General features: G+C 51.6%; 1 protein-coding gene across 20 annotated transcripts in view; it reads left to right on the top strand.

The window, feature by feature from the left end:
* PSD4 (pleckstrin and Sec7 domain containing 4) overlaps positions 1-18,840 on the top strand; it is a 46,370-nt gene extending 27,530 nt beyond the window's left edge. For 4 of the 20 annotated variants that reach the window (XM_016949275.4, XM_016949269.4, XM_016949274.4 and 1 more), the window contains 15 exons: positions 155-271; positions 563-638; positions 1,075-1,453; positions 7,575-7,784; positions 8,243-8,323; positions 8,453-8,565; positions 8,787-8,845; positions 9,054-9,143; positions 11,039-11,082; positions 11,459-11,619; positions 12,874-12,944; positions 13,057-13,223; positions 14,050-14,194; positions 14,393-14,536; positions 16,764-18,840. In XM_016949275.4, the coding sequence (XP_016804764.2) occupies positions 155-271; positions 563-638; positions 1,075-1,453; positions 7,575-7,784; positions 8,243-8,323; positions 8,453-8,565; positions 8,787-8,845; positions 9,054-9,143; positions 11,039-11,082; positions 11,459-11,619; positions 12,874-12,944; positions 13,057-13,223; positions 14,050-14,194; positions 14,393-14,536; positions 16,764-17,021 (2,115 nt within the window). In that variant the 3' untranslated portion in view covers positions 17,022-18,840. The remainder of the gene's footprint in view (positions 1-154; positions 272-562; positions 639-1,074; positions 1,454-7,574; positions 7,785-8,242; positions 8,324-8,452; positions 8,566-8,786; positions 8,846-9,053; positions 9,144-11,038; positions 11,083-11,458; positions 11,620-12,873; positions 12,945-13,056; positions 13,224-14,049; positions 14,195-14,392; positions 14,537-16,763) is intronic. The other 16 variants (XM_063788906.1, XM_063788908.1, XM_063788907.1 and 13 more) reach the window with 13 other exon arrangements.
* Positions 18,841-19,144: the final 304 nt, after the last annotated feature.

The following is a 19,144-nucleotide window of genomic DNA, read 5'->3' as shown; positions in this document are numbered from 1 at the left end:
GCCCCTCCTTGGGCTGGCACCACCTGAGGCAGGGCCATCAGGGCAGACTGTGAAGGGAGGAGGCTTCATGGGATTTGAGAAAGGCCCTGGGAGCAATTTTCCTCTAGTCACCTCTCCTCTCCTTCTCTCCTCTGTCTCTCTCTCGACTTCTCAGGGAGATAGGCTTGGTCCTGCTCCATCTGCAGCACCGTGTGTGGACGAAGCATTGACCTGGGAATCAGGATGTGTCGGATCTGATCTTGGCCCTGCTGCACATCCTGTGCAACCTTGGGCAAGTCACTTCCCCTTTCTGGGCCTTACTTTCTCCATCTTTGGAGGAGGACTATGAGCCCATTCATTTCCAGGGCCTAGCACCAACAATCCTAGGATGTGGAGCTTCGCACATCAGGACTCCCCTTCTGAACTGAGGCTCCAGCCTGGGTGGGAGGGGGATGGAGGGGCTTCTGCCTACTCATGGCATCCTTCCCCTCCCCTCCTTTCCCCTTCTCCCTGCCTGGCCTCTCCCCCATCCACCTCTCTGTGTCTCCAGGGCTCATGGGAATGCCTTTGCCTCTCTCAACAGGCCTCTCTCAGCCCTGAGGGCTGGCAGAGAGGAGGTCCTTTTTGGCCCCAGGTGACTCTTAACTCCCAGGACAGAGGTGAGCCCTAATAAGGGGGTTTGGGAAATTGGGTCCTGGGAGGAGTTGGAATTTGGAGTGGGGACAAAGATCATTCTTGGATCCATGGTTGCCATTAATGGGTCCCATTATATTGTGTTTAAGCCAGACAGACTTGGGGTTAAATCCTGCCTCTTTAAAATGAAATGAAGGAAACGTACAAAAGGACCAGCATTTCTTACCGCTGGGTCTTAATGGTTTAGCAAAGGTCCTGAGCCCTTAGTTGCCTGGAGGCTTGAGTCCTGGGAGCCCGCTGTCTGCTGCCTCTGCAAGTGGGAGAGGTCACTGCCCGAGGGAGGACAGGGCAGGCTGCCAGGCTCCAGGGGAGGAGCCCCAGGGAGGGAGCCTCTGGAGGTGGTGCCCAGGCCGTTCTCCTGCCTCCTGCCCTGTGCCCGCCTCACTTCATGTTCTTCCTCAGATGAGAGGGAGGGTGGGCACCCCCAGGAATCTCTTCCCTGCACCTTGGCCCCCTGCCCCTGGAGGAGCCCAGCTTCTTCTCCAGAGCCTAGCAGCCCAGAATCTGAGAGCAGAGGCCCTGGTCCCAGGCCCAGCCCTGCATCGTCCCAGGAGGGCAGCCCGCAGCTTCAACACCACAGCTCAGGCATTTTGCCCAAGTGGACACTAGATGCTTCACAGTCTTCACTCTTGGAGACGGATGGGGAACAGCCAAGTTCCTTGAAGAAAGAGGAGGCAGGGGAGGCCCTGAAACCAGGCGAGGAAGTAAAGAGTGAAGGAACAGCCAGGCCTGCAGAGACTGGAGACGTCCAGCCTGACATTCACCTGACTTCTGCAGAACAGTAAGTCTCAGACTAACTGGCTCTCATGCTCCTAATTATGGATGCATTTAAGAATATTCTAGTCTGGATGGAGGGTGAGAAATGCACATTGGAATTAAACATACTCATATTTATTAAGCAAGGATTATATGAGTGGGTACCAGGAAGAGTTTTGAGAAAGACCGTAAGATTCAGAAGCATCAGAAACAAAACAGCAGATAGTTATACAGGTGGAGGCAAGATCTGAGTGTGCTGGTGCAGGGCTTCAGAAGAAGCATCCACAGCTGGAGACCAGGAGAGGAGGAAGGGGAGGAGGTGTCCAGGGAACCTGAGCAAGGGCGTGTGCCTGCCCAGAAAAACGGGAGCCATGCTGGCAGGCCAGGGAAGTGCAAGGTCAGAGCTTGTGATGTGGGGATTATGGACTGCTTTGAATTTGAGGAGGTATCTGGGAGGCATTCACCAAAGAACCTGGGCCTGGGGCACTGGCTCGGATCTCATCAAGTGGAGGTTTGATGGGGACCAAGGGAATGGATCTTGGGGCCCAACGTAGGATTGTGTAACCCCAGAACTGTGACCAGAAGTAGGAATAGGCCAACTGAGAAACCAACCTAGATGTCCACTTGTCCCAGAATGCTGCCTCAAGACTATCTGCCCCTGGGATCTCCACACTGAAAAAGGCATTTTGTTTTCTAATTGGCTGAATGTGAGTCACGTTAATGGGACTAGCAGGAACCAGCAGTGGTTCATGTCATGGACCTAATGGTGCAGTCCATGCAGGTTAGCTGTGGCAAGGGTGCCCTGAGTTCAGGGCCTTGAATGGTGGGGCCTGGAGGAGCTGGACCCGGGTCCTTACTCAGGGAAGAGACAGAGTCACAGCCAGACTGACTTAGCCTGGCCTGGGACCAGGAGAACCCCGAGAGGAAGGTATTCATGCAAAGTCTCCAGGTCTGGGGCCCTGCGCTTTGTCAGGTAAAGCACAGCCATGTTCCGAGTTTATCTCACCTCAGGTGGCAGGTGTGTCCATGTGAGGCCCCTAGCGTTGTTTTCTCCAATGCAAGGCACGTGGGATTGTCTCCCTCACCTGTCCTGTGGTCTTCCTATACCTCCTTGTCCCTTCCCCACCTCCCAGCTCTGGCTCTAGCCTCCACTCCTAGATCTGGAGCCTAGAAGGCTGTAAGGGGGCTGAGAACAGGAAGCTAGGTGGGCTCTAGTAATGGCAGCAGCTGGGGTAGTTCAGGAGGTGGTCCTCAGCCTCTCCCTTCCCCCACCTAGCAGCCTGGATGACAAGGAGACTGAGTGGTGACCTATGACCCAGTGTGAACAGGCCCGGGTGACCCCCAGCCGACTCAGAACCTCCCAGTCCAGCACTAAGACTCTCAGATGTCACTCAATCCAATCTAAACCTGACTCTTCTGCTTCCCCCACAACGTCACAATCAGGTATTCTAGTTATTTAAGCATTCATTATCCAAGTGACACAGGAAGTTGAACCAGTAAGCAGGAGTCATCATAATATGAAAACGTTCCCTGATAAACAGACGAATAACATTAGGTTTCACTTAAGCACCCTCTCCACCTAACGCAGACGGGTCAGGGTCTTTGCTGGTGACTTCTCACTGCCTCTTGAGGCTCATGAACACTACACAATGCAGGAGAAACACAACAGAAGCTAACAGAAAAGTGTAAGTACAAATCCTGTCAAAAAACATGATTTCATAAGGTCTGTGAAAGTGATGTTGAAAGACCTCACAAGTCATGTGGAAAACCACTGACAAATCGGGAACCAAAAGAGATTGTCCAGTGAACAATGGAAGAGGAGAAAATAAAAATAAAGAATAAATTGTCACATCTAAAGAGAATTACTCGAAAAATCAACCGAAGAAGCCCTAAAATATGCTTTTAAAAATGACCTAGTCAATTAGTGTTGTTACTAAAATAATACTTAGATGAGGGAGCACTTTGAAAAAAAAAGTATGCAAATATAAATTATCATAAAATTGTACCCTTTATTTTTTTGTTTTGTTTTGGGACAGAGTTTTGCTCTTGCTGCCCAGGCTGAAGTGCAATGGTGCGATCTTGGCTCACTGCAACCTCTGCCTCCAGGGCTCAAGTGACTTTCCTGCCTTAGCCTTCCGAGTAGCTGGGATTACAGGCGTGTGCCACCATGCCTGGCTAATTTTTGTACTTTTAGTAGAGAGGGGGCTTCACCGTGTTGGCCAGGCTGGTCTTGAACTCTTGATCAGACTTGTCTTGAACTCTCGAATCCACTCGCCTCAGCCTGTCAAAGTGCTGGGATTATAGGCCTGAGCCGCTGTGCCTGACCTCACTTTATTATATTATTTTATTTTATTTATTTATTTTTTTGAGATGGAGTCTTGCTCTGTGGCCCAGGCTGGAGTGCATTGGCGTGATCTCGGCTCACTGCAAACTCCGCCTCCCAAGTTCAGGCCATTCTCCTGCCTCAGCCTCCCTAGTAGCTGGGACTACAGGCGCCCACCACTGGGCCTGGCTAATTTTTTGTATTTTTAGTAGAGACAGGGTTTCACCGTGGTCTTGATCTCCTGACCTCGTGATCTGCCCGCCTTGGCCTCCTAAAGTGCTGAGATTATAGGCGTGAGCCACCACGCCCTGCCTATTTTATCTTTTTAACTTGAATTTTCTTTTCTTTCTTTTTTATAATTTTTATTTCCATAGGTTATTGGGGAACAAGCAGTGTTTGGTTGCATGAATAAGTTCTTGAATGGTGATTTGTGAGGTTTTGATGCACCCATCACCAGAGCAGTATACACTGCACCCTATTTGTAGTCTTTTATCCTTTAACCGCCTTTCACCCTTTACCCCTGAGTCTCCAAAGTCCATTGTGTCATTCTTATGCCTTTGCATCCTCATAGCTTAGTTCCCACTTATAAGTGAGAACATATGATGTTTGCGTTTCCATTCCTGAGTTACTTCACTTAGAATAATAGTCTCCAATCTCATCCAGGTTGCTGTGAATGCCATTAATTCATTCCTTTTTATGGCTAAGTAGTATTGAATCATATATATATATTCAATAATATATATGCATATTCAATCATATATGTGATTCAATTATATATAATTGAATATATAATAGTATATATATATATATATATATACACACACATACACACCACAGTTTCTTTATGCACTCATTGACTGATCGGCATGTGGGTTGGTTCCATGCTTTTGTGATTGCGAATTGTGCTGCTATAAGCATAAGCATGTGTATGCAAGTATATTTTTCTTATAATGACTTATTTTCCTCTGGGTAGATACCCAGTAGTGGGATTGCTGGATCAAATGGTAGTTCTACTTTTAGTTCTTTAAGGAATCTCCACACTGTTTTCCATAGTGATTGTATGAGTTTATATTCCCACCAGCAGTGTAGAAGTGTTCCCTATTGACCTCATCCATGCCAACGTCTATTTTTTGATTTTTTGATTATGGGCTTTCTTGCAGGAGTCAGGTGTTATTGCAGTGTGGTTTTGATTTGCATTTCCCTGATCATTAGTGATGTTGAGCATTTTTTCATACATTTGTTGGCCATTTGTATATCTTCTTTTGAGAATTGTCTATTCATGTCCTTAGCCCACTTCTTGATGGGATTATTTGTTTTTTTCTTGTTGATTTGTTGGAGTTCATTGTAGATTCTGGATATTAGTCCTTTGTCAGATGTATAGATTGTGGAGATTTTTTCCCACTCTGTGGGTTTTCTATTTACTCTGCTGACTGTTCCTTTTGTCATGCAAAAGCTCTTCAGTTTAATTAAGTCCTGGCAATTTATCTTTGTTTTTATTGCATTTGCTTTTGGTTCTTGGTCATGAAATCCTTACCTAAGCCAATGTCTAGAAGGGTTTTTCCAATGTTATCTTCTAGAATTTTTATAGTTCCTGGTCTTAGATTTAAGTCCTTAATACATCTCGAGTTGTTTTTTGTGTAAGGTGAGAGATGAGGATCCAGTGTCATTCTCCTTCTTGTGGTTAGCCAATTATCCCAACACCATTTGTTGAAAAAGTGTGTCCTCCTTGTGGCTAGCCAATTATCCCAACACCATTTTTTGAAAAGTGTGTCCTTTCCCCACTTTATGTTTTTGTTTGCTTTGTTGAAGATCAGTTGGCTGTAAATTGTACACTTTAAATGGGTGAATTGGATGGTATGTGAATTATATTTCAAAATAGCTGTTATTATTATTTTTTTGAGGCAGGATCTCACTCTGTTGCCCAGCCTGGAGTGTGAGGTACAATCATGAATCACTGAAGCCTCAGCCTCCCAGGCTCAAGCGATCTTCCCACTTCAGCCTCCCAAGTAACTGGGACCACAGGCGTGTATCACTACACCCAGCTAATTTTTACTTATTTTTATTTTTTGTGGAGATGTGGTCTCACCATGTTGCCCAGGCAGACCACAAGGCTGGCCTCCAACTCTTGAGCTCAAGCAATCCTCCCACCTCGGCCTCCCAAAGTGCTGGGATTATAGGCATGAGCCACTGCACCCAGCCTGTTATTGTTTTTAATGGCCTTTATGATCTTACTGTGAAAATCAAGCATGAATGCAAGATGTCTTATCCAGCCAGAAAACTTGTGCTGGGAAAATTAAACTTTAGGCATTGTGTTTACTATAAGATTTAAATAAACTTATTTGTACATTTACCAAGATAAAGCTCCAAGTAAACCTTTTCATTATTTACTATGAAAGTATGTTCTCATTTTAGTTAGATTTAGTTACTTCTATTTTGGGTTGCGTGAACTTTAATTTTTGGCATGAAGAACCTTCCCTTTTCAGAGGCTGGAACTTCTCTGGCTACCAAGCCTCTGAACCTCTCCACGGGGCAGCCTAGTTTCCAGATGCATAAGGAAGATGGTTCTTTGGTTTCTGGCACTGATTGACATTCTGTCACCATCACCCAAAGACCTTGTGATGGGCATGGGGTTAACCCTCCCATTAACCCTGACCCAGCTGTGTTAGATAGTGAGGGTGTTTAAGTGAATTCTAATGTTATATATCTGTTTATTAGGGATTGTTTTCTTTTTTTTTCTTTTAGACGGCATCTTGCTCTGTTGCCCAGGCTGGTGTGCAGTGTCACAATATCAGCTCACTGGAATTTCCGCCTCCTGGGTTCAAGTGATTCTCCTGCCTTAGCCTCCTGAGTAGCTGGGACTACAGGCATGTGCCACCCTGCCTAATTTTTGTATTTTTAGTAGAGACAGCGTTTCACCATGATGGCCAGGCTGGCTTCGAACTCCTGGCCTCAAGTGATCCACCTGCCTTGGCCTCCCAAAGCAGTAGGATTACAGGCTGAGTACTGCGCCCAGGCCCCTGGAATGTTTTCATATTATGATGTCTTCTGCTTACCAGTTCAACTTCCTAACTGTATCACTTGGATAATTAATGTTTAAATAACTAGAATACCCCACACTTGATTGTAATGTTGTCGGGGAAGCAGAAGAGTCAGGTAAAGATTAGACAGAGTGACATCTGAGAGTCTTAGTGCTGGACTGGGAGGTTCTGAGTTGGCTGGGGGTCACCCGGGCCTGTTCACACTGGGTCATAGGTCACCACTCAGTCTCCTTGTCATCCAGGCTGCTAGGTGGGGGAAGGGAGAGGCTGAGGACCACCTCCTGAACTACCCCAGCTGCTGCCATTACTAGAGCCCACCTAGCTTCCTGTTCTCAGCCCCCTTACAGCCTTCTAGGCTCCAGATCTAGGAGTGGAGGCTAGAGCCAGAGCTGGGAGGTGGGGAAGGGACAAGGAGGTATAGGAAGACCACAGGACAGGTGAGGGAGACAATCCCACGTGCCTTGCATTGGAGAAAACAACGCTAGGGGCCTCACAGGGATGCACCTGCCACCTGAGGTGAGATAAACTCGGAACATGGCTGTGCTTTACCTGAGAAAGCGCAGGGCCCCAGACCTGGAGACCTTGCATGAATACCTTCCTCTCGGGGTTCTCCTGGTCCCAGGCCAGGCTAAGTCAGTCTGGCTGTGACTCTGTCTCTTCCCTGAGTAAGGGCCTGGGTCCAGCTCCTCCAGGCCCCACCATTCAAGGCGCTGAGCTCGGGGAACTCTTGCCACAACTGACCTGCAAGAACACTTGACCCAGAGCTCCTGCATGTCTATCTCAAGTGAGAATCTGAGGACACCGATGAACTCTTCTAGGCTTCCTGGGAGCCCTATGACCCAAGCACGGTCCCCAGAGGAAGGCCAGAGACCACCAGCTGGAGACAAGCTAGCTAATGGCGTCAGGAACAACAAGGTAGCCTGGAACTTGGCCTCACGCCTCTATCGCCTGGAGGGCTTCCGGAAGTCTGAAGTGGCTGCCTACCTGCAGAAGAAGTAAGGGGCTTTGAGCCTGGGGAAGGCCGGAGGCTGAGGCAGCCAGGGAGGAGCTGCTGAAGGGCTCCCTCCACTGGCCACCCTCCCCTTCCCATCCCTGCCCTGTTCCCTTCCCATCTCCCCTCCTAATTTTTCCCCCATACCCTCACTGTATCTGCTGCTTACTCTCAGTCATGGTCCCCATGGTCTCCACACCCTTGGTCCTTGGTCCCCACTGCCTTGCCAACCAGACTCCACAGGTCTCTCCCAGTGTCTCCCAGTGTACACGGAATAGGGTAGCAGGGCATACCAGACCCTGGCTGCCCCCTTGCCCTGTCAGGACCCAAGGCCCAGCGTGCCTGCACCCTTCCCTTGCTCACCCCCACCGCATAATGTGTGCAGGCCCTGGGGGCCCCAGTGCATCTGCGGCCCCAGCCCAGGCCCCTGGTGCAGACTCCATGCCCCTTTTCCCTCTGCAGCAATGACTTTAGCAGGGCTGTGGCTGAGGAGTACTTGTCCTTCTTCCAGTTTGGAGGCCAGAGCCTGGACCGAGCCCTCCGGTAATGTCTTTGGGCCCTCTCTGGCGAGGCTGTGGAGGATGGCATGGGGCAGTGGCACCAGCCTGAGGCTGGGATCTGATTGGCCCTAAGCTCCCGGGCTCTGTCCTTGACCCTGGCCCTCCTTTGCAGGAGCTTCCTCCAGGCCTTGGTGCTCAGTGGGGAGACTCAGGAACGGGAGCGAATCCTCTACCAGTTCTCCAGACGCTTCCACCATTGCAATCCGGGGATCTTCCCCTCAGTAGGTAGGGAGGGGCTGGCCCTGACAGCAAAGCAGGGAAACTTTGGGGTGCCCATGTCTGCTTGGGAGTTCAATAGGTGACAGTGAACTGGTGGGAGTGTGTTGGGGGCTGTGGAGAATGGAAGCATTCCAGGGGTTCTTCGGTTACCCCACGCAGTGTGGGCAGAGGAAACAGGAGCCCTGGTTCCAATGAGCTTTCTCTCCACTTACCTATCTCTGGGGCAGATTCTGTACACACCTTGACATGTGCAATCATGCTCCTTAACACAGACCTGCATGGACAGGTAAGACGGTGGAGAGAGTCCCTGTGGGAACTGAGGCTGTGGCAAGGGGTGCCGGGAGGAGAAGACCAGAGGCCTGAGACCGGGCAGGGAACACCCCTGAGGGATGTGGGCCTGGGGAGCTGGAAAGGGTTCCATGGTTGCTGGCTGGGAGGTTATTCTATTGGGATGGGGTGTGTGCTCGAGTCATCCCACTTGTCCGTGGCTACAGAACATTGGGAAGAGCATGAGCTGCCAGGAATTCATAACCAACCTGAATGGGCTGAGGGATGGCAGGAACTTCCCCAAGGAGCTGCTGAAGGTATGTGCCACGGGGCCTTCTTATGAGCCTCATGTAGGACCTGGAGCCTTGGTTCTTTGTTCCAAGGGAGATGCTGAGCTTGGGACTGGCTTTGCCAAAATATCCTTGAGAGAACAGGACTTGTTTATTGAAGGGCTAGTAAAAGTGTATTCCCTGGCTGGCAGCATCAGAAGCATCTTGGAATTTGTTATCCATGCAAATCTGCAGGCTCCCTGTGCTGGACTTATTGAATCAGACTCTCTGAGACTGGGACCCCTAAAATATTTTTAAGTTTTCAAGTCATTCTTACCCCTTCAAAGTCTGAGAAGGGCAAAGCTACACATGGTGAAAGTCTGGAGCTCAGACTTGGGAGCCTGGTGTTCCTGGGTTTGAATTCTAGTCTTGGGCAATTTGCCCCCTCTTGGCCAGCTCAAGTTCTTCCTGAGAGTATTAACCACTTACCATGCCATTATCAAGATGAAATGAAATCTTCCAAGTGCTCAGCATGGTGCTTGGCACATAGCATGTGTGTCATAAGCAATTAAAATCATTTGCTGTTTCATCACAGTCACGCATCACTTAACGATGAAGGTGTGTTCTGAGAAATGCATCGTTGGGCATTTTCACTATTGTGTGAACATTATAGAGTGAACCTACACAAACCTAGATGTACAGCTCACTGCACACCAGGGCTATATGGGATAGTCTATTGCTCCTGGGCTACAAACCTGTATGGCATGCTGCTGTACTTAATACTGCAAGCAATTCTAACACAGTGCTGTATTTGTATATCTAAACATAGAAAAGGTATAATAAAAACATGATAGAAAAGATTAAAAACGATACACCTGTATAGGACAGCTCCATCACAATCTTACAGGACCACTATCATGTATGCAGTTCATCCTGGACTGAACCATCATGATGCTGTTATATGGTACATGGCTGTACTTCATGAACATTTACTGAACACCTACTATGTGCCAGACTTCTTGCTAGGCATCGCAAGAGCTATAGAAGCAAGCGAGATAACATCTACGTTAATATGTCAAACTTTTAGTGCATCATTCATTCATTTACTGCACATTCATTGTGGGGATTGGTCAGCCAGTTTCTTCTCCATCAGATCCCTCCCAGTAGAATGCCATGTAGGTAATTCATTTCTCCTCCATGAGAACTAGTTAAGGCCTCACTAAGCATGGGCAGGACAGGGACTTGTCTGCCTTGGTCATCATCTTTTTTTTTTTTTGAGATGGAGTCTCATCCTGCACTGTCGCGGGAGTGCAGTGGTGTGATCTTGGCTCACTGCAACCTCCGCCTCCCGGGTTCAAGCAATTCTCTTGCCTCAGCCTCCTGAGTAGCTGGTATTACAGGTGTGCACCACCACGCCCAGCTAATTTTTTGTATTTTTAGTAGAGACAGGGTTTCATCATGTTGGCCAGGCTGGTCTTGAACTCCTGACTTCAAGTGATCCACCCGCCTCGGCCTCCCAAAGTGCAGGGATTAGAGGTGTGAGCCACCGTGCCTGGCAGGTCATCTTTATGTCTCTAGCACCCAGCATAGTGCTTGTCGCTGGGAAATACTCCAGAAATACTTTGTTGCACGGATGGATGGATGGATGGATGGATGGATGGATGGATGGATGGTTGGATGGATGGATGGTTGGATGGATGGATGGATGGATGGATGGATGGATGGTTGGATGGATGGATGGTTGGATGGATGGATGGATGGATGGATGGATGGATGGTTGGATGGATGGATGGATGCTTGCTTACTCAAGGAGGAAGGGCACCTATGCTGTGGGTGGAGGAGGCAGGCTGTACACATGCCCCTATCCTACCTCTGCCAGACAAAGAGACTTTAGGCTCCACAGCCCTGAGGCTCCCCTGCCCACCTGTGTGCTTCTGTTCCAGGCCCTCTACTGGTCTATCCGCAGCGAGAAGCTCGAGTGGGCCGTGTGAGTGAGACTCCCTTTCCCCTCTCCCTCTCACCCCTCTCCCCTGTCTTTGGGCTGTCCTCCCTCTGTCACCCACCCGAGAGTTAGAGAAACTCAGATAGTGCTCCCCTTGGAGTGGGGCAAAGCCAGAGGCAGGGCTCTGGGGGGAGAGCATAGAGGAGCCCAAGTAATACCGGAGGGCCAGAGGTAGTGGGGCGTGGGGTATGGCAGAATTTTCAGGAATTGATGGGCTCACTGTGAAGGAGGACTCCTTGTGGGGGGTCCTGGGGTGTGGCTTCCCAGGAAAAGAGAGGTTGCTAAGGCTCTGGGAGGCAATGGATACCTCCCAGTTCTCTTTGCATAGTCAGCACTTCCAGCCCGATTCTCTGATGTTCAGGGATGAAGAAGACACAGCCAGACCTGAGAAGGCCCAGCCGTCCCTGCCAGCTGGCAAGATGAGCAAGCCCTTCCTTCAGCTGGCTCAGGATCCCACAGTGCCCACCTACAAGCAGGGCATTCTGGCTCGGAAAATGCATCAAGATGCAGACGGCAAGAAGAGTGAGTGTCTGCTGCCCACAAACAGGGTGGCGTGCTGGGAGCAGCCCTGCTCAGGGACCTGTGCCGATGCAGGCACAGGTGTGCAGAGAGACGGCCTGCGTTGAGGACAGGCAGCCAGCCCATGTTCCTTCCTCAGTGCGTACTGAACAGTGACCATGTGCTGGATGCTGTGTGAGGCACTAGAGGGTAGGTAGGAGAACCCAGACAAAACAGGCCTAGTTATTCCTGGGCCCCAGAGTCCCTGTAGTAAGGTAGAGATTAGACAAGTGTGTCAATGTCTGCGAAAAAAATGTAGCAAGAGCTGAGTGTCTAGGAGCTGAATCAAGTGAGGAGAAAAAGGTTTTTGGTTTTGTTTTGGAAGCGGGATGTGGCTACAGGGAGAGGTAAGGCTTCTGGTAAGTGATGGTATCTGCACTGAACTTTGGAGGAGAAGAGGGTCTGGAATTTGGAAGCTGGGCAGAGGGCATCCCCCACAGAGAAAACAGCAAGCCGAGTTTGCTCAGAACATGGGGTGTGTGAAAGGGAGGTACACTTGAGGCAAAATTGCCAGGGCCTGCATTTGGGTCTTATTCCACAGGCAGCTGAAGGCTTTTGATTATGGCACCGACATGACCAGAGTGGTGATCTCAGCAGACTAATGTGCAAGCACAGATTGAATAGGCTGGGGCGACCAGGATGGGAACTAGCATTGGCTGTGAAGCCGCCGGGGCCCTAGGGCTGCCTTTTGTCCAAGGAGCTTAGAATGGATCTTACCACACAAGACCAGGGTGGAGAGGTAGGGGGAAAAGAGGGCAGGTGGTGCTCAGAGTGGGGTACACAGGGAAGGGCACCCCAAAGCTGGGCCCTGCGCCCTTGAGCCCCTCTAGATGGGTATGCAAGGTCAAGATCATCCTGCAGGGACTGGAAAGCTGTCTGGGAGGAGCTGTGTTTGTGCCTGGGTGTTTGCCACTACTTGGGGTAGTGGGTGTGTGTTTGGAGTTGGAGAGAAGATGATCTGTATGAATATCTATATTTGGATGTGAGTGGTTCTATGGTTTTGTTTCCAGGGGGGCATTGCCTGTGTGTGGAGAGACTCTATATGTTTGTTTACGATTGTATGTGTTTTCTTGTGTTGGCATGTTCTGCATTTGTGTGCATCCTGGTGAGAGACTGGAGGCGGTGTGAGGGGCAGGGGGCATATGCACACTTGCGTGTGTCTGAGTGTGTCTGGATGCTGGTGCCCCCACCTACATTTGTGTTCTGTTCCTGGAACAGCGCCATGGGGCAAGCGTGGCTGGAAGATGTTCCACACCTTACTGCGAGGGATGGTTCTCTACTTCCTGAAGGTAGGAAAGGAGCCAACACCCCTGTCACAATGGGAGACTGAGAGAGGCCCAGAACAGTCTGGAGGGTGGGCAGCTGATGATAACCTCTTCTCTGAGCCCCTGTGACTGGTAGCAGGGAGAAGACCACTGCTTGGAGGAGGAGAGCTTGGTGGGGCAGATGGTGGATGAGCCCGTGGGGGTGCACCACTCGCTGGCCACCCCCGCCACCCATTACACCAAGAAGCCGCACGTCTTCCAGCTGCGCACGGCTGACTGGCGCCTCTACCTCTTCCAGGCACCGTAAGTCCCTGGGGTGGGAGACTGTGGCAAGGCCTTGCCCTGCCCTAGTTCTCTCTCCCCTGACCCTGCTGACACCTGAGGCTTGTGGGCCCCAGGGGGTCCTGGTGGGAATGGCCGTATGATCAGAAATTCTTAGAAAGCGGCAGCAGGAAGAGGAGCTGGGGACCAGGGATGAAGCCCAGGCATTGCCTACTTCCTCCCCATCCTTGGCCAACTTTGCCAGCACAGTATGCCTTTTCCTTGTCAGTGGGATAAAGCCTCCCAGTTCAGAACACAGGATTCTGGGAAGTTGCTAATGATTGACCATATCTGGCATTTGTTATAAAATCTGTCACCTTCTCAGATTGTCCTCTTTATTTTTTATTGTTTATTTTTGAGACAGAGTCTCGCTCTGTCGTCCTGGCTGGAGTGCAGTGACTCTTACCTCGGCTCACTGCAACCTCCGCCTCCCGGGTTCAAGCGATTCTCATGCCTGAGCTTCCCGAGTAGCTGGGATTAAAGGCGGGCGCCACCGCGCCTGGCTAATTTGTGTATTTTTAGTAGAGACGGGGTTTCACCATGTTGACCAGGCTGGTCTCGAACTCCTGACCTCAGGTGATCCGCCTGCCAAGGCGTTGCCACCGCACCGGGCCTCCAAATTTTCCTCTTTATTGATAAGAAATGCCACAGTCAGAGGTCGAGTGCCCTGCTAGTGGCAGGGCTCTAACTATGGGAGGCTGAGTTCTGAGCAGCTGGCCAGCTGTGCAACCAGCCACAGGAGGGGGCGGGAGGAGGGTGACAGGACGGACTCTGTGTCCCCGGGGACCAACGACCTCCTTTGCCCCAGCACTGCCAAGGAGATGAGCTCCTGGATCGCGCGCATCAACTTGGCTGCGGCCACGCACTCCGCGCCGCCCTTCCCCGCCGCTGTGGGCTCCCAGCGCAGATTCGTGCGGCCCATCCTGCCCGTGGGCCCCGCCCAGAGCTCCCTGGTATGGCCTCCGGGAAGGGGTGGGGTGCGGTGGAATTGGGAATGTGCACCTGGAGCCCCAGGACTAACTCGGGGAGGCTGGAGGCGGGCTGCGCACTTGGCCTGGGAACTGAGGTGACCAGGAGGGCGGCACACCCGGGCCCGGAAAGCGGTGGAGGGGACGCCCGGGACAGCGTCCCTCACCGCCTGCTGCTCGCAGGAGGAGCAGCATCGATCCCACGAGAACTGCCTGGACGCTGCCTCGGACGACCTGCTGGATCTGCAGAGGAACTTACCGGAGCGGCGGGGCCGTAGCCGCGAGCTGGAGGAGTATCGCCTGCGGAAGGAGTACCTGGAGTACGAGGTGAGGGGCCGAGCCCACCTCCCCGCCGCTGCGCAGGACCCTGTCCGCCCTCTCGTGGCTGCCTCGGTCCCTGCAGCCGTCACTGCCCTGACCGCGCCGGGGCGGGGAGAGGCGCTTGTGTGAAGGCGAGGCCCGTGTGCGCCATCTGCAAAGGGGCAGGGGCTCCCACATGGACACCCGCGTGCACGGGCATGCACAAAGAGTGTGTGTCCCCATGCACTTAGGCCTGTCACCTCTTGTCTTGGGGGCACATAGCAGCTGCTTGTCTGGAAACACCCGTAGCAGATGTTATTTTACAGTTTTCTTTCTCCTAAGAGTATATTTGGCTTTTCCCAAGTTGAAGGAAAAACTGTATTTCAGCTCAACTGTTCCTTCTAATACCTACCAAATATTAATAGGTAGTATTTATGGAGTTTGTCTTCCTTGCATGGATTGTCTCATTCAATTAACAGCTCTGGGTAGGTACTGTTATCCTCATTTTAAAGATGAGGAAACTGAGGCACAGAGAAATTAAACTACTCTTCCAAATCTGGTAAATTTACATGCTGCTCTAAATGCCCCGTTTATGGTCTTAACTAAGAAATGACCGTGTTTTTTTGTTTTTGTTTTTGTTTTTGAGACAAAGTCTCACTCTGTCGCCCAGGCTGGAGTGCAGTGGCTCGATCTCAGCTCCCTGCAACCTCCGCCTCCCAGGTTCAAGCGATTCTCCTGCCTCAGCCTCCTGAGTAGCTGGGATTACAGGTGTGAGCCACCACACCTGGATAATTTTTGTATTTTTAGTAGAGACAGGGGTTCACCATGTTGGCAAAGCTGGACTTGAACTCCTGGCCTTGAGTGGTCTGCCTGCCTCAGCCTTCCAAAGTGCTGGGGTTACAGGTGTGATCCACTGCCCCTGGTAATGACTTTTGTTGACTCTACAGCCCATGTTGAAATGTTTTATCCCTTAGTCTCCCCCAACCCTCACCCATCCACCCACACTCCCCAATTCTGCTTTGGTGTGACGTCAGTTCATCTGGGATCCTAACACTGGGTGCCTGCTTCAGGGGTCCTGGGTGCCTGCTTAGGGTGAGGGCCCACTGGGCAGGAAGGGTAGGTGAATGCAATGTGAAAATAGAGGGAATCAGAGGCCACCCAGAGGCAGAGACCAGGAAGTGGGAATCAACATCGCCTCCTGCCTGTCCCCGCTGTGCCCGCATGCAGCCCTCTGCCTGTCTTTCAAGGTCCCAGGCTATCCCTTGGCTTGTTGGTTGTATCCATGGCTGTGAACTCCCCACTTCTCAGAGGCCTCAGGGTGTGGCTGTGAGGACCCAACCTCTTCCTCCCACTGACCAGCTGGGACCTTTAGCAAGCCACCAGCCCTCCCTTCCGCAATGATCTGTTCCCCCTCCCAGGGCTGGCATGAGGATCCAATGGGATGGAGGGTGAGGAAGCACTTTGTAAACTGGAAACCATATCTCAAGGATGCTAGCTGCAGGGGCCTTAGGAATACAGTGTTGAGTAGATGAGGGTAGTTAGCATCATGCTCCACAGATGCCAATTGTTAAAATGCTATTTAGACTCAATTAGGGCTGTACAGATGTGAGCTCTTTGTGTGTAGGGCTGCAAAGATCTCAGGCATAGTGGGTGACACATCTTTTAGTGCCTCAAAGATGGAACATGGCATAGAGATGTTAGTTACAGCACTCCAAGGGGTTGGTTATTATTAGAACAGGGCTGGGCTGATATGTGTCATTATAATACTATCCAGAGGTGTGCTCTGCAGTCTGCTTATCCAAGCGTTATACTGACACTCACTGTTGGTCCAGCCCTCTTTCTGTTGAGGTCTGCATCGCCATAGCTTCTGCTGAGGTCTGTATCGCCATAGCTTCTGCTGAGGTCTGTATCGCCATAGCTTCTGCTGAGGTCTGTATCGCCATAGCTTCTGCTGAGGTCTGTATCGCCATAGCTTCTGCTGAGGTCTGTATCGCCATAGCTTCTGCTGAGGTCTGTATCGCCATAGCTTCTGCTGAGGTCTGTATCGCCATAGCTTCTGCTGAGGTCTGTATCGCCATAGCTTCTGCTGAGGTCTGTATCGCCATAGCTTCTGCTGAGGTCTGTATCGCCATAGCTTCTGTTGAGGTCTGTATCGCCATAGCTTCATGTACCTGTGAGCTGTCCCTCACGATTCTAGCCTCCTCCCAACCTGGAGCCAGGATGGTGCTAAGGTGGTGGGGCCTGTGTGTTGCAGAAAACCCGCTACGAGACCTACGTGCAGCTGCTGGTGGCCCGCCTGCACTGCCCCTCTGATGCTCTGGACCTTTGGGAGGAGCAGCTGGGGAGGGAAGCTGGAGGCACTCGGGAGCCCAAGCTCAGCCTGAAGAAGTCCCACTCGAGCCCGTCCCTGCACCAGGATGAGGCTCCCACCACGGCCAAGGTGAAGCGCAACATCTCAGAGCGCAGAACCTACCGGAAGATCATCCCTAAGCGGAACCACAATCAGCTGTGAAGCCAGCACCACCTCAGAGACACTGTCCCCTGCTCCAGGGTAGACCTGAGATGAACCTCCCTGGAGGAGACTTATTTCAATGAGTCCACCATGACGGATGAGGCACCTCCTTTCCCTGCTGAAGGACAAACCTTGTTTCCCTGTGGCCCTCATTCTTGTGCTCACTGAAGCTTTCCTAATATTGCTGTGCTCCCCACCACCCCCATGGCAGTCCCTCCGCAGCCCCAGTCCCTGGCCACGCCCAAGGGAAGAGGGAGGTGAGGACTTGACTTTCCTCCCAGAGCTCAGCCCATGTCACCCTCCAGGCCCCAGAATCCAGAGTGGCCTCATTTCCTAGACTTGCTGAGAACTCAGCACTTGTTTGAGAACCAGTGCTTATGTGGTATGCCCTTGGCTTCTGGGGGAGAGCTTGGGGCAGCAGAGGCCCCTGGGCAGCCCAGCCAGGGGAGCCACAGCCCCGAGGATGGTCTTGCTCTGGGAATTAGGTGACCTTCCTGGGGAGGCCCCAGGAGAGTGAATCAGGGACTCTTGAGAAATTCCTAACCAGCCTCCTGTGACCCAGGGAGCAGGGTTGCTAAGGTCCTGCCCACTGAGGGGACAGCCTTCTGGGCAGGGACCTCGGGGGGCTTCAAGGGCTCTGCACGGCTGTGGGGCCCCGTGCCTTTGTCTCCTTGTGTCTCCTTTCCCCCGAAGTAGATGAAACAGTCTCACATACCCAACTGCTCATCAACAGAGCAGAGCTGATGGCATGAGTGAGGGCTGGGCGGGGTGGGGCCTCCAGAGCTTTGCAGGGAACCCTGGAACCCTAGGAACAAGGAGCCTTTGTTCCAACAGAGCAGAGAAGGAGGTTCTCTATGTTCAGACCACTGGAGAGGATAGAGAGGTAAAAGGTGGCGACAGTTTCCCTTAGGGGTCTGCCTGGCAGGAGCCACAGCTCAGGAGAGTTGTGAGGGATGGGACGGAGGCTGGCGACCAGGCGAGGCCTAGGCCAGGCTCGGGAGACTTTTCTGTGCTCCTTTCTACACATGCCTTAAACCTTCCTTCCTGTGGGGTGCCTGGACCCCTTCCCCATCTCTGGCAGCTCAGAGGGTCTCTGCTGCTCTCCCCTGGGAAATCCCCTCATCCTGCCCTCTGGCTGCCTCCCAGCTGGGCTTGTTCTCTGAGGGAGGTTCCGGAGACTCATGGACTTGGGGCTCTGCCTGTAGGAAGGAGGCTGGGCCGGAGGGACCAGCCACCATTGTCTCTGTTCAGCCAAGTGTGCAAGTGGGCTGCCCGCCAAGAGGGGGCCTCTGCTACCCGCTGCTGCCTGCCGGCTGACGCACTGCCTCCCCAGCCTTCCTGCTAGGCCACCCTCCTCCCTTCCCATGCTTGTAACCAGCTCTGGGGCTTGCACCTCCACAAAGTAAGGTTGGCCCTTGGAGGCCATGTTTGGGTCTCCGGCCAGGGCCTAGGTCTAGGCCATGCACCCAATGGGTGCACAATAAATAACAGGTCAACAAAGAGGGAGGTGTGTCAGTGTGTGAGGAAGGGAGGTCAGGCAGCTAGGACCACCTGCAGTGTGGCAGGCTTCATCCCACTTTGCTCCAAGTGTGTATGTGTGTCTGTGCATGTGTGTAGTGTCTGTGTCTGTGTGTTCATGCATATGCAGGAGTCACACGGTCATAGGCCATCAAAGCTGGAGGAGACCTCAGAATCATTCATTCACCTACTTGCTCATTTATTCATTCATTCATTTTGCAGATAATATGGGACGCTTTCTATGTGCCAGTACCAGGGGATTCACAAATGAATTAAACATGTCCCTGACTCCATGAGTTGATAATCTTGCCCACTGGTTTCCTGCTCTCAGTTTACAGAGGCACTTTTATCTTGCTGGGGAAGTGTGCTGAAAAGACACATTCCCAGCCCACACCCAGGGATGCTGATTCAGTCAGCCTGGGTCAGAGGGATAGATAAATATGTTTAAAGCTCCCTGGGTAATTCTGATGTGTAAGTAGCAGTTAGCTGCAGTAGAGTCCAATTGCCTCATTTGATTGAAGTGGAATCCCAGCATCAAGTGGACATGACTTTTGGCCCAAGACTGATGCTTACAAACTAAGTGGAGTAGGTTATTTGACCTCACT

Source organism: Pan troglodytes, chromosome 12, assembly GCF_028858775.2.
Source record: "Pan troglodytes isolate AG18354 chromosome 12, NHGRI_mPanTro3-v2.0_pri, whole genome shotgun sequence".
Taxonomy (NCBI): Eukaryota; Metazoa; Chordata; class Mammalia; order Primates; family Hominidae; genus Pan; species Pan troglodytes.
This window is presented reverse-complemented; position numbering and strand designations above follow the sequence as displayed.